This window comes from Clytia hemisphaerica, unplaced genomic scaffold (assembly GCF_902728285.1).
Source record: "Clytia hemisphaerica strain Z4C2 unplaced genomic scaffold, Clytia hemisphaerica genome assembly, whole genome shotgun sequence".
Taxonomy (NCBI): domain Eukaryota; kingdom Metazoa; phylum Cnidaria; class Hydrozoa; order Leptothecata; family Clytiidae; genus Clytia; species Clytia hemisphaerica.
In genome coordinates this window covers 190,789-203,735 of record NW_027103335.1, presented here as the reverse complement: position 1 = coordinate 203,735, position 12,947 = coordinate 190,789, and the positions used below count along the sequence as shown (strand labels likewise).

Here is a 12,947-nt window from a genome sequence, read left to right as displayed (position 1 = left end):
TTTAGCATGAAAACTCAATTTCTAGGGCGCCATTATGGATTTATAGGAAATTTTTGAAAACTCAAGATTAATTTTTCCTGGAGCTTTCTCTGAAGTGTTTCATTGCTGAAAATTTCAAGTGTGTACCTTAACTAGTGTAAAAGTTGTGGGTCCTCTAAAATACTGCTTTCATGCATTTTGCTACCCAGAATCGGAGAAAATCAGCATTTTTAGCCTGAAATTGAAACATTGAGCGATTTCGCTGGGGTTATTTTGTCTTTTTATGTTGAATATTAGTACAAGACACCATTTAGAAACCATTTTGACCCTTTCCTGGCCTTTTATAGTCTTAAAATGGGCAAAAAATGCCATTTTTACTCATTTTTCGCTATAGTGCGAATCAAAGACCCCCCTGGGGAATGCTGGATTTTTGACCTAGGAGGTTAAAAATTGCGCAAAATGTCTTACAATAGATTAAATTTTCACAAAAAATATTACACTTTGAATTTTTGGACTTTGCCATTTGACGATCTACCCTAGCAAGAGTTAGATTGTCTTGAAACAAAGTGCCGTAAAAATCATTGAATAAAAGAAGAAAATAAAAGAAATATAAAAGAAATATTTTCATTTTGAAGAATTGGTGCAAAAAAGTGAAACATGGAAAAGTTTCATTTTTTATTGGTTCAATCAAAATAAAGGGATTCGGAAAACTTTCCATAGCGTCAGCCTGGGTTTAGGTCCCAGGCAAAAGTTAGCCCCCCCCCATCTGAGTTTTAAGTCCCCCCAAAGATTTATGAATTTTTTGTTAGCCCCCAGGACTTTTCACCCGAGACACTTTCTAAAAATTGATCCAGTAAAACTGAGTAAAAAAGGGTTTTCCAATGTAAATTGCGTTCAGTTTTAAGTTTTTAAGATCAAATATTTTGCACACTTTCTATAAAAATATTGCGCCACAGGTTGCTATCGAAAGTGAAACCACTGAAAATGAGAGTAAAATCGGCCCGCACTGCAAATCCCCTGTAATCTTCTTGATATAGGAGTATAAACATTGACTGTTTTGGGTGGCAAAGCGACGTTATGCATTTTGTCCTTCATATATATTTTTTTTTTATAGCAATATATTTCGCAGGTCTATATTGCATTGGGACTCATAGGACTTTGCCGACGCACCGGACTGTCCGGTGGCAAAAAGTATTCTTTCACTACACCGGACGCAATAAGTCCGGTGTCAGTCCGACGTTGCATACAGGGAATTTTGGACGCCAGACATTTATGAAACAAAATATTAAGAAACACCGGACGCACCCACGTGCGTTTGCGTAGGGTAAAATGGCGAAATGCAAAAGTCGAATTTGGCAAAAAATTTTTGAAAAATGACCCTACAAGATTTGACTATATCTTTTTATTCCATGAAGAGATTACTTTCAAATAAAAAATGTACTAACAATGAATGGGTAAGCTTTCTAGAAATCCAAACATAAATTGCATAGCTTTTACCAAAAAATAGCACTTTAGGATCAGAAACAGTCAAAAACCAGCTTTTTCCAATTTTCTTTGAGTTACAGGAATTAATTCCTTGTTTGTTTTGATCTGAAATTCTCAGTAGGGGTGGCCAACATGGTTCCTTTGCTCATATCAAGGGGGGCCGAGACGGGGGTAAGAGAATTAAAGTTTCTAAGTAAAATCTTAATTATCACTCAAAAAAGTGCCCTTTTTTGTCCATATCTTTTAAATAGATTGTCCCAGCCTTATCCCTCTTTCAGTAAAGCTTCCTATACCCTTTGTCCTTCAGAAAAACCAAAAATATTGGCCTTAATTGCTTGCTTACAGTTCCTGTAGCCAGTAGTGTGACCTCCTGTATTTCTATTTTAATTTGCGCGGGTTTTTTAATAGAGATGTACATGACTCAAATCCCGCAGTCTTATTGGACTAGAGAAAGCGAAAGTGAAATCGCGCGATCTGATTGGATGACATGTCAACTTTGCTTTATACCGTTCCCCCACGATTTATCTCAAACACATAAACTCGCTACTGAGAGGTCATGGGTGCCAAAAAAGAAGGTCCGTGTTGAGGCTCTTCCCCCTCTTGAGATGGTAAAGCTTGGTTCCAAAAGAGTCAAAGAATTCTGTAGGGAATTTCCCTTCTGTCCATTATTTTCTCAATTTGAACCACAAGTGATTTGTGGTTTAGAGATGCTGGCTAAATCGATCTGGCCAGCCAGGGTGCAGTACGCAGTGCCGACGAGTCCCAATAAGAGCGAAATGCATATGCTGCTCTGCCACCCAAATGATTTCTTCACATATATACCGTTTTTATGCCATAAGATTCCCATTTTTCTGCACAAAGTGTAGAAAAAGGACAGGACTTTGGGTAGATGAAAAATAAGTTTCTGAAAGTTAGTTTGTGATTGTTTGAAATTAAATGAAATGTTTTATTTCATGCAAAGATGTATATAAAATCAAAAATTTTACTTATTTTCAAACTAATTTTCTAGAAATCTAAACATTTAAAAAACATTCCTATTTCATTGGAAAGAAGAAAGATAAACTTAGATTTTGATGGGTCATTTATTAAATTCGATTCATTAGATCAAAAGTTATTCTCAATTGAATAAAAAAGTTACTTTCAGAAAGTACTCGAAAACGTTGAAAATCGACCTATCAGATTTTTATATTAAAATTGGCAATTGCAATAGCCTTTACATGTTTAAAAGCGTTTTTCAGTAATTAAACACATAAATTTGAAACTTAAAGGGTTTAAAATCTTCATCAAAATCACTTTAATTTACTTTTACCGAAAGTTTGTTATATTTTTTGTTTTAGATTGGATAAAGTCTATGTAAGGCTGGATGTATCTCGAAACCCATATTTGATCTATTTATATGAATTTATGATTTTTTTGCCTTTTTCAACGAATTTTCTGCCTTTTATTGAAATTCAACCTTATCATTTTCAATGACTGAAACGAAGATAATGATGTATCATGCAATTATGCTTCTTTTTAATTTGATAGGTCGATTTTTAGCGCTTTTGAGCACTTTCAGAAAGTAACTTTTTTATTTAATTGAACATTGATCTAGTAAATCGAATTTAAAAAATGACCCATCAAAATTTAAGTTTATCTTTCTACTTTCCAATGAAATAGGAATGTTCTTTTTAGATTTTTAGATTTCGAGAAAATTAGTTTTAAAGAGAGAAACTTTTTTATGAAAAAGAAGGCTCAGCATGATTCACTTTACACCAAGGACAAACTCGTAGCTCAGAAATCATTCATTAGACCACCACCTGGTACCTTCAAAAGGACCACAAATTAGTACCACGTGCTACAAGGTCATTTTCACACGTCATTTTTGATAACCCACCCAGCACCGGTCCCTACAACTATGTACCAACCCCCTGGGTTTATAAACAAAAGAGTCAAAGCCAGATCCTCTGGCTATATATGATAATGATTCTATGACAAACAAGAGGTACACTTTGACTGTTGATTTTATAGTGTAAATAGAAATAAAAATGAAAATAACAATCTGCATCACTACTCTACTTTTGGGATCAATTTTGTTATGTCATGCTGAAAGTGAAAATAAATACAATTGTCCAACCCGAGTTCATTCAATATCAGGAGATTTCGATGTTCAAGGAAGATTTCATGAAATGGTAAAAGCCGATAACTTGTAAGTCGCGAATTCCTCAATTACTTAGTCACCTTACGGAAGTACCTATAAATATCAAGAAAAAGGAACTAATCTATTTTTAAATTGCTACATAGTGTTTCATACTTGCTTGAATAAATAAATCTTTAGACATTGCCACCCTAAATTTTTGACTACTTTAATGGGATAAACTTTCGCGGGGGTTAAATTTCGCGGTTGGGCTTATCCGGGAAATTAAAAAATTTCGTGGGGACTTAATTTCGCGGGTGGCATTATTGGGTGGCAATATTTTCACGATTTTTTTGTGACTTTTACTGTCAAATCATGCATTTTGGTTGTTGAAATACGCATTATTAGCGATCCTTTGATGCCACTAAACATTCAAAAAAGTATTTATTTGACATATTTTGAGTTTTTGTTTAAATTTTTCGCGAATGGTGCCCTTCCAAATTTTCATTGGGACTTAATTTCGCCAATTTTCGCGGATGAGACCCAAATCTGCGAAATCCGCGAAAGTTTATCCCATTAAAGTACTTATTTCATGTCATCAGGATAATTCATTTCATTTGAGTGTCATTAAATTATCATTATTAATTATGTCAGTAAATTATCATTTTTAATTTTCTTTAGTGTGACCCTTCGTCACAAACATGTTCGTGTCAATAATAAAGAAGAGGAATATGATTACACCATTGCTTTCTGTGGAGCAAAATATCCTGTCATACAAAGGGATATCGATGAAGGCAATGGCAAGCAAATAGAAGAACACTTTTTGGGAACATACAAAAACTCGTCTCTTGTTGGTGGAGGTATGTATTATATTTGCATATATTATTTAAACATTGCATTAAACTATTTTGACTTTTGAAAATAAGCTATTTTCTCTACCCCTTATTTTCCCTTGCAGTTTTGCCTATTGTGTCACTATATCTATGTCATTATTCCCGGGCCTAATCCGCGTCCTCCCTCTCAAAAATATCTTGTAATATACTGTTCTTTGGAATGGACTATAAAATGGCTAGGTCGTATAAAAGATGTCACGGAACCCCAGGCTTGGCCCTACTAACATATATGTGATTCTGTATTCAGAAGAAATGCAACTCTTCAATCCATAAGAAAGATTATTTATTACTAATAATTGTTTGAAGAAATTTTCATATGTTATTTCTATAAGCTCAAACCGTCAAATATTTCCTTAGAAAATTTGAGCTTAAAGAAATAGCATTGGGAAGAGTTTTAATAATACGATTCATCATAATTTCGTAAATATCTATGGAGCCTATGGAGTCATTTATAATATATTCTTGTTACCAGAATCCTATTCAGCCTTTTTTTGTACATTCTTCTCAGAGGATTGGATGTTTATAATGTATCGTGAAGGAGAATCATATCACAGTCATTGTGACAATGCTCCTAAGGAATCCTGGATCAATGTTCGCTGCGAAGACAAAGGGGAGGTAAAGAAGTTTGAACACTATATAATTGTTGGTATCCGTCGTAATATATCCGGGGGGGACTCATAATATAGTCCGACCCACGGCATGTGCTGCCCTTAAGGGTGGGTTCTTCGAGACCCTCGAAATGCACTGTAAGGGTGTACTTTTGATAAATTGAACTATAAGGGTCTTCTTTTATCTGAATACACTACTGAATTGCAAATCTGACAGTAAAAATCTGATGTATCTTTATCGTTTTGACTCGCACTCATTTAAGTTATGCGAGTTTTTGTAGTCAAAAATTGATTGAAAACAGGGAATTTTCTCACAACCTGCATAATTTATGCAAAATTATAGCACTTTTTCTACCACAAAAATCAACTTTTGATCTAGAAAAGTTCAGACTTTTACATAATACATTTTTTTGCTCAGTATGAAGAGCTCTATCACGTGGTATAGATATTTTTTGATTTTGAAGACCCCCGAAAATTTTATCATCAATTTCCAGGGCTTACAATTTTGCCTAAAAACGCAAAAAATCAAAAATTCCGCAAAAACTGCGGGCTTTTAAGCTTGGTAACATTCAAATTCCAAATCAGCACCCTCAAATTGACTAAAATCAATGGTCAAAGCTTGTTCACCGGCAGTTTGAAAAAAAATTGAAACGTTTTGAGTGGGCTGGCCACGGCCAGGGCTGCACTGTAAGGGTCCGATTTTGAAAGCTATTTTTTCGGTGGCATATTCTGTCGTTTAGAAATCAAGTGATAACAGATATGGTTGGCAATTGCTGTGACCACTCGGTCGATGTCAACAACAGTTAATGCAGGTTAATGGCTAAAGAAGAAGTTTTCATTTAAAGTGTTTGTTATTTATTTTCAAAGGAGCCAACGATGCGTTTAATCGAGGAGGAGAGGTATGAAACTGAAGCAGCAAAGAATGGTAAAGAAACAGCAAAGAATGGTAAAGAAACAGCACGAAGATGTTATTTTTTGTTTGAATACAACCATCCTGCTGCTTGTGTACCAAGAAAAAAACTCAGTGGTGGAGCAATCTTCGTTATCATGTAAGTTGCACACGAACCTCCCCTGTTTGTTATTATGGAGTTTTTGCACTCTCTGTCCAAAATTTATGTTATATTTTTTATTATGTTTATATCTTTTATAGCTATTTTTTCAACGTCCCATTTTAATGGTTACACTACTTGGCCCCCCCCCCCCCCCCCCCTACTTAGCCACCACTTAGTCAAAACGGTTATTCTATTGTTACATGGCTTTATTCCCTTTTGAGATTTGTCTCAAAAACCCTTGATTTGTTCTGCTTTGTGCAATCTTGTCCTGGATAATCTTAAAATTGCGTATTCAAACGTCCCGAAAAATGTCAAAATATTTCCTTCAGAGCCTTTTAGTGAATTTACCAAAAGCTGGCACACTGCAAATAAGAGTCACCTTCAACAAAATTGCGAAAAAAATTGAGACAACCATATTAAGAAATGTTCATCTTTCATTTTTTTTAGAGTGATATCAGTGTTCACTGCGTATTTGGTTTTCGGATTTTTATATCAACGTTTTATTGCAAAAGCTAAAGGCTTCGACCAGATTCCAAATTTCCCTTTCTGGAGAAAAGTTGGAAATATGTCAGCAGTAAGTTGTATTGATCATTTTCATGTCATTTAATCTTCTTTTATAATTCATTTAATCGTCTGCTTTCATTCTACTTCGAGTAACCCTTTTATTGTTCAACTCATTCTTTTGCGGATAATAGACGATATCGGATTTAGATAAATGCAATGCATTCTGGTTTCTAGGGACTCTCACAGGAATTATAATAGATCAATAATAATAGATTATAATTCCTTTGAGAGTCCCTAGAAACCAGAATGCATTGCATTTATCTAAATCCGATATCGTCTATTAGATTTACCCTGTTACTCAAAGTCAAAATAGAAATTATTTCATTTTCGATGCCGTGCATGCTCTTCGAAAGTTTTAGGTAAAGAAGTTTCTTTGATCAACATCAACAGGCTCCTAATAGGTAACCAATGGCCTCATAAGGATCAGATGAAAAAATTAGGTTCGGTTTTGGTACGCATTGATCTTAAACCGGTTATTGAAACTTGATCAAAATTTCAAGTAATTCTTTACTGTTCATTTATAGGATGGTTGCGACTTTGTGTGTCGTAGAGAGGAACAAGCTAATACTTACAAGGTAAGTAAAATAAAAAACACTCCATCATCAACTTCAGTTGAGCTAGAATCTGACAATGTGTCTGTCTGTCTGTCTGTCAAAAAGACTTTAGGGCTACCTGAAGACTTCAAAATGGTGTGATTTGGCTGAAATTTAAAAGAGTACGAAAGAGATTCCGAATAGTGAATTCATTATCATAATCTTGATCAGAAAATTGACAACGAATTGATGTTTGATAAAATATCTATATTTCGAGCATAACTTCACTCATCTTTCAGGATTGTAAAATGTAAAATTACAAAGTTGCTACTTATGTGAAAAATTGGAAAAAAAAAAAAATGCGCTAATTGAAGGCTATTAAAATTGTAAAATGGTTAAAAGACAAGGTCGTCTAATAAAAAAGTAGTTAAAAAAGGTATAATTCTCTAGAGGCTTTTAGGCCGTTGTTGTTTAAAATAGGTTTCAGTCTTTTGATATGTAAAGCTTCTTTGTATAGAAGTGATGACCAATTATCACTGGAATCAATACTGACGTATTATCATTTACGAGATTTATGTAGATGGAGCGAAAATTAGGCTTTTCAATACCAAGCGTCAGGAGGGTAGTTATGTAAATGATAATACGTCAGTAATTGATTCCAGTGATAATTGGTCATCACTTCTATACAAAGAAGCTTTACATATCAAAAGACTGAAACCTATTTTAAACAACGGCCTAAAAGCCTCTAGAGAATTATACCTTTTTTAACTACTTTTTATTACGACCTTGTCTTTTAACCATTTTACAATTTTAATAGCCTTCAATTAGCGCATTTTTTTTTTTTTTCCAATTTTTCACATAAGTAGCAACTTTGTAATTTTACATTTTACAATCCTGAAAGATGAGTGAAGTTATGCTCGAAATATAGATATTTTATCAAACATCAATTCGTTGTCAATTTTCTGATCAAGATTATGATAATGAATTCACTATTCGGAATCTCTTTCGTACTCTTTTATTTGAAGTTATCAGCTGGTAATGGTTTTTGGATTAATCTCCGAGCTGCTGATGAAAATCTTTACAAAATTGCTACCACTGTGGAAAGACTGGAGAAAAAACTTAAACGATACGAGGCAAGCTTAAATTTTCTTATTAACTGTCGTGACCAAAACGTTTTCCCAAAATTTGTACGCTGGAAGAACACGAAGTACCTTGACCAATTATCGAAACGAAAATATCAAAGACGTATTCTCCTTGACGAAATTAAACGAAACGCAAACAAATTCGTGAAATCAAGACAGTGTTTTTTTACTAAACGTGAAACTCTGAACAGTAATGCTACTTTATGAGGAAGTTTGTTATTGAACATTCAATTAAAATTGGCGTCAATAAATTTATCAAACCTATTCGTGACCAAACTTAACCACAAACTTGATTTAATGATAAAAGAACGTGACCGTCTGAATGGTATCTCAAAAAATCCTAACACTATAATCACTAACTTATCTTCGCACACCTTATCTGAAGACGAGTATGAAACGCTACGATTCGGTTTAAACCATGGTCTTGCTAAACAACCCAAAGATACCGAAACTTTTGTTGTTGCAGAAGAACTTTGGAATCAGCTGTACCGTTCGAAAGTTTTGAAAAATGGCCATTATTCCGTTGAAAGAGCTAAAAACTTACTCCGAGGTTTTGCTTTTAATTATATTAATATCGATGATCGTCAAATTTTCAAAGACTCTAAACACATTAAATTGATAAAGAATCTTCGCAAATCAATCGCTATTTTGAAACCCGACAAAGGGAATGGCATCGTCTTGATTGACATAGCCGATTACCAAAATTCCATCGATTCGTTGTTTGCTGACAAAGCCAAATTTCGTAAAGTGAATGTCGATCCAACTGCTTCTAGACTTACCAGCATTCAACGTTACCTCAAAACCCTACTTAATCGTAATGAAATCGATGAAAATGAATACAAAGATATGAGACCGAAAAATGCAAAGCCAGCCAGAGCTCATGGTTTACCAAAAATCCATAAAAAGTATGAACACTTACCTAAATTTCGACCAATCGTTGATACCACTGGAACAACACATTATTCTGTTGGTAAATATCTCACTAACCTCCTTAATCCTTTAACTGTCAATGACTACACACTTAAGATTCATTCGATGCTGCCGAAAAAATCAAACAGATTCCAAAAGAACTTTTTGACTATGGTTATGTCTTTGTATCGTTTGATGTAACCTCTTTATTCACTAACGTACCCTTATCTAAAAACAATAAACATCATTATCGATCGAATTTATAACAAGAACTTGTTACAAACTAAAATCTCAAAAAACACACTCAGAAAAATTAATTCAAGACACCTGTAAAAAAACCGTATTTTCAGCAAACAACATTCTCTATGAACAGTTAGATGGTGTTAGTATGGGAAGTTCACTTGGCCCTGTACTAGGCAAATATCATAATGACAGAACTCGAACAATCTGTCATTAAACCTTATATTGATTCTGGTATCGTAAAGTTTTACTCAAGATACGTTGATGATACACTCCTTGTCATTCGTCCATAGATATCGATATAAAGTTCATTGCTCCCTTAACAAATTTGATAAAAATCTTCAATTTAACAGTTGACAAATTTGATGATGAAACACCGCACTTCTTAGATCTTGAGATTGCACCAGATGGTCTATCTATATTTAGAAAAGATACAAAACACTGGCTTATATACAAATTTGATAGCTACGCTCCTTGGTCTTACCGAAAAGCATGGATTTCTAGCCTTGCCAACCGTGCCACCAAACTTTGTCATCCTGCTAAATTGAAAAATGAAATTAACCTGATCAAAAAGTTCGCTTCTTGGAATGGTTTTCCTCGCTTTGCCGTCAACAAAATCATAAAACCGCAACCAGTCCCCGACACTCTGAAAATGGACAACGCTGATAATACCATACCGACAACACTCTGGTTACGTATCCCTTACGCTGGCCCGACAGGAGAACAACTTGTTTCTGCATTAAAAAGAAATTAAAGTTTTGTCTCAAGAAAGACACTAATGTCATGTTTTTCGAGTAATCTATTCCAACACACAAAAATTGGCTTCTACACCAACATGAAAGACCCAACACCCTTGAAGTTCAAGTCGAACATTGTTTATCGATTATCTGCCCTGGTTGTCGTGCCTCTTATGTCGGCAAAACGGAGAGGAATTTATTCACCGCGATGCTCAGAGCATGCTACAAAGAAGGAGAGTGCAGTTCTCGAACATTTGAAGGAGTGCTCTGAAGTCAAGTTTATAACTACCCTCCTGACGCTTGGTATTGAAAAGCCTAATTTTCGCTCCATCTACATAAATCTCGTAAATGATAATACGTCAGTAATTGATTCCAGTGATAATTGGTCATCACTTCTATACAAAGAAGCTTTACATATCAAAAGACTGAAACCTATTTTAAAACAACGGCCTAAAAGCCTCTAGAGAATTATACCTTTTTAACTACTTTTTATTACGACCTTGTCTTTTAACCATTTTACAATTTTAATAGCCTTCAATTAGCGCATTTTTTTTTTTTTTTTCCAATTTTTCACATAAGTAGCAACTTTGTAATTTTACATTTTACAATCCTGAAAGAGTGAGTGAAGTTATGCTCGAAAATATAGATATTTTATCAAACATCAATTCGTTGTCAATTTTCTGATCAAGATTATGATAATGAATTCACTATTCGGAATCTCTTTCGTACTCTTTTATTTGAAGTTATCAGCTGGTAATGGTTTTTGGCTGAAATTTGGAACACTTGTTCCTTGGGTGAATATCTGGGTATATTTTTTTCTTTTTTTTTTAATTAGATTTTTGGGGCTTAGGGACTAGTTTTAAGCCGTAAAGAGGCTTAAATTTTGAAGCGGCCTGGAGACTTTCATTTCGTAATAGCGATTTTATGGAATGAAATCCTAATTTTACTGGGTGCGCCAAAAGTAAATATACAGATTTGTCAAGATTTGACATTTTGGGTAGGTAAAAATTTTCAGTTTTTTAACATAACTTCTGTTTGACCGAATCGAATTTAAAGGTTTGTACACCAAAATTTAAGTTAGGCTTTCTCTTGTACAATAAGAAAGAATCAATAGAAAGTAAACTTATCCGTAAACTCACATCTTGGCAAATCTGTTCACTTTTTGGGATCACCGATGGACCATTCATTTTGTTAACTTTTGAATTGCTTCTTCAAAACAGGGAATGGCAGACGCTTTGGATATCGAGGATTCAGATGATGACGAAAGAGATGACGGTTTGCTGCCAATGTAAAATTGCCAATGTAAAGACACTCTACTCTTGCTCCCCTGTCTTAAACCTTTTCTCGTTAGAAGATTGATCTTAGCAGAAAGTAAAGAAATTTATGGAATGGAAACGAAATCTTCTCGTAGAAATATAGCATGGTTCATTCAGTTGTTCATCTAATAGTTTCCCCTCAAAATGATAAACATTATCCTCTGGACAAACTATATTCAATTTCTGGAATATTGTCCTGAAAAAGACGTTCCTCTTCAAACAATGTTTTGTTAAGATGTTTTGTAGGCTGCATTTTAATTATAAATCATCCAGCTAGTTCTTATTAAAGTTTTTTTAAATGATTCTAGACATTTTATTCAGATTTTTAATTCTATTTTGTTCCGATTCACTGCCATATCATCTTGAAGAAGGCTCGATGTTTATCGAATTGTTTACACAAATTGTAACGCACATCTTATGATTGAAAATTCGTTTTCTTGAGACAAACGAACGCTCGTTCCCTTGTACAATTTTCAAATGCCCGGGTCGGGTCTGAAATCATTGTAATTTATCAGAAATCACAAAGCCCTATTTTTCTCTTATTCGCACAATTCACGGTCTTTGAATTTACTAGTAGTGCTTTGCTTTAACACGTTTTAAAGGTTTTGTTTTTAAATAAGTGTTTCCGCTTCATATCAGGCACATGTTTCATATCAGGACAGTATCTCCCTATTTTTATATTGTGCTAAATAAACAAAAAAATTGTTTTTCATTTTCTTCTTTCTTACATATCTTGCTCCATATCCGTGTCAATTCGATATCAAAAAGCTTGTAAATTAGAATTGATGAGTAAGCAAACGTTATCACTCTTATTTAAAAACAAAACCTTTAATGAACAGACTTTCTCTTTTCGTATTTTATGAGCACTGTTTTTTGCACTCCCTCTTTGCGGTTAAAGTAATGGTGTTATAGTATACTGTAATGAATTTATTATATCTAGAAAATTATTATTTGTTTTGGGAATTTTGTAATTTTTCGTCGTGTACATTTTTTGAAGTGAACTAAATAACAACGCAATTTCGTATAACAAACCATCGACTTCTTTTGTTGTTTTTACTAACAGATTACGTTAAAGTGGGTTTAACTTTGACATTGTAAATTTATTGAACGACCGACGGACTGATTTTTAGCGGAGATTTAATTTGATACTTTTGATACGTTAAGGTTTCTCTTGGGATTCTTTATTTTACTTTTCACCAGATGATTCTTTTCTGGCTAAAATGGTGTAATTATTCGCAATTTATTCCCTTGAATATTGATTCTTGGATAAATTAAAGCACGTGAATTCGAAATTTGTGACATTGGATGATATACAGTGTGTCCCAAAAGGCGGACAGATTTTTATATAAAATTTGTCATCTTAACTGGGGTTA

At 34.0% G+C, this 12,947-nt stretch overlaps 1 protein-coding gene across 1 annotated transcript; it reads left to right on the top strand.

Moving 5' to 3' along the window:
• The first annotated feature begins 3,470 nt into the window (after window positions 1–3,470).
• LOC136817653 (cation-dependent mannose-6-phosphate receptor-like) lies at window positions 3,471–12,605 on the top strand. The gene is made up of 7 exons (XM_067073981.1): window positions 3,471–3,652; window positions 4,262–4,440; window positions 4,982–5,088; window positions 5,949–6,130; window positions 6,581–6,707; window positions 7,222–7,272; window positions 11,479–12,605. Exons 1-7 carry the CDS (start codon window positions 3,492–3,494, stop codon window positions 11,548–11,550), a joined length of 879 nt encoding a protein of 292 aa, XP_066930082.1. The 5' UTR covers window positions 3,471–3,491; the 3' UTR covers window positions 11,551–12,605.
• The last annotated feature ends 342 nt before the right edge of the window (window positions 12,606–12,947 follow it).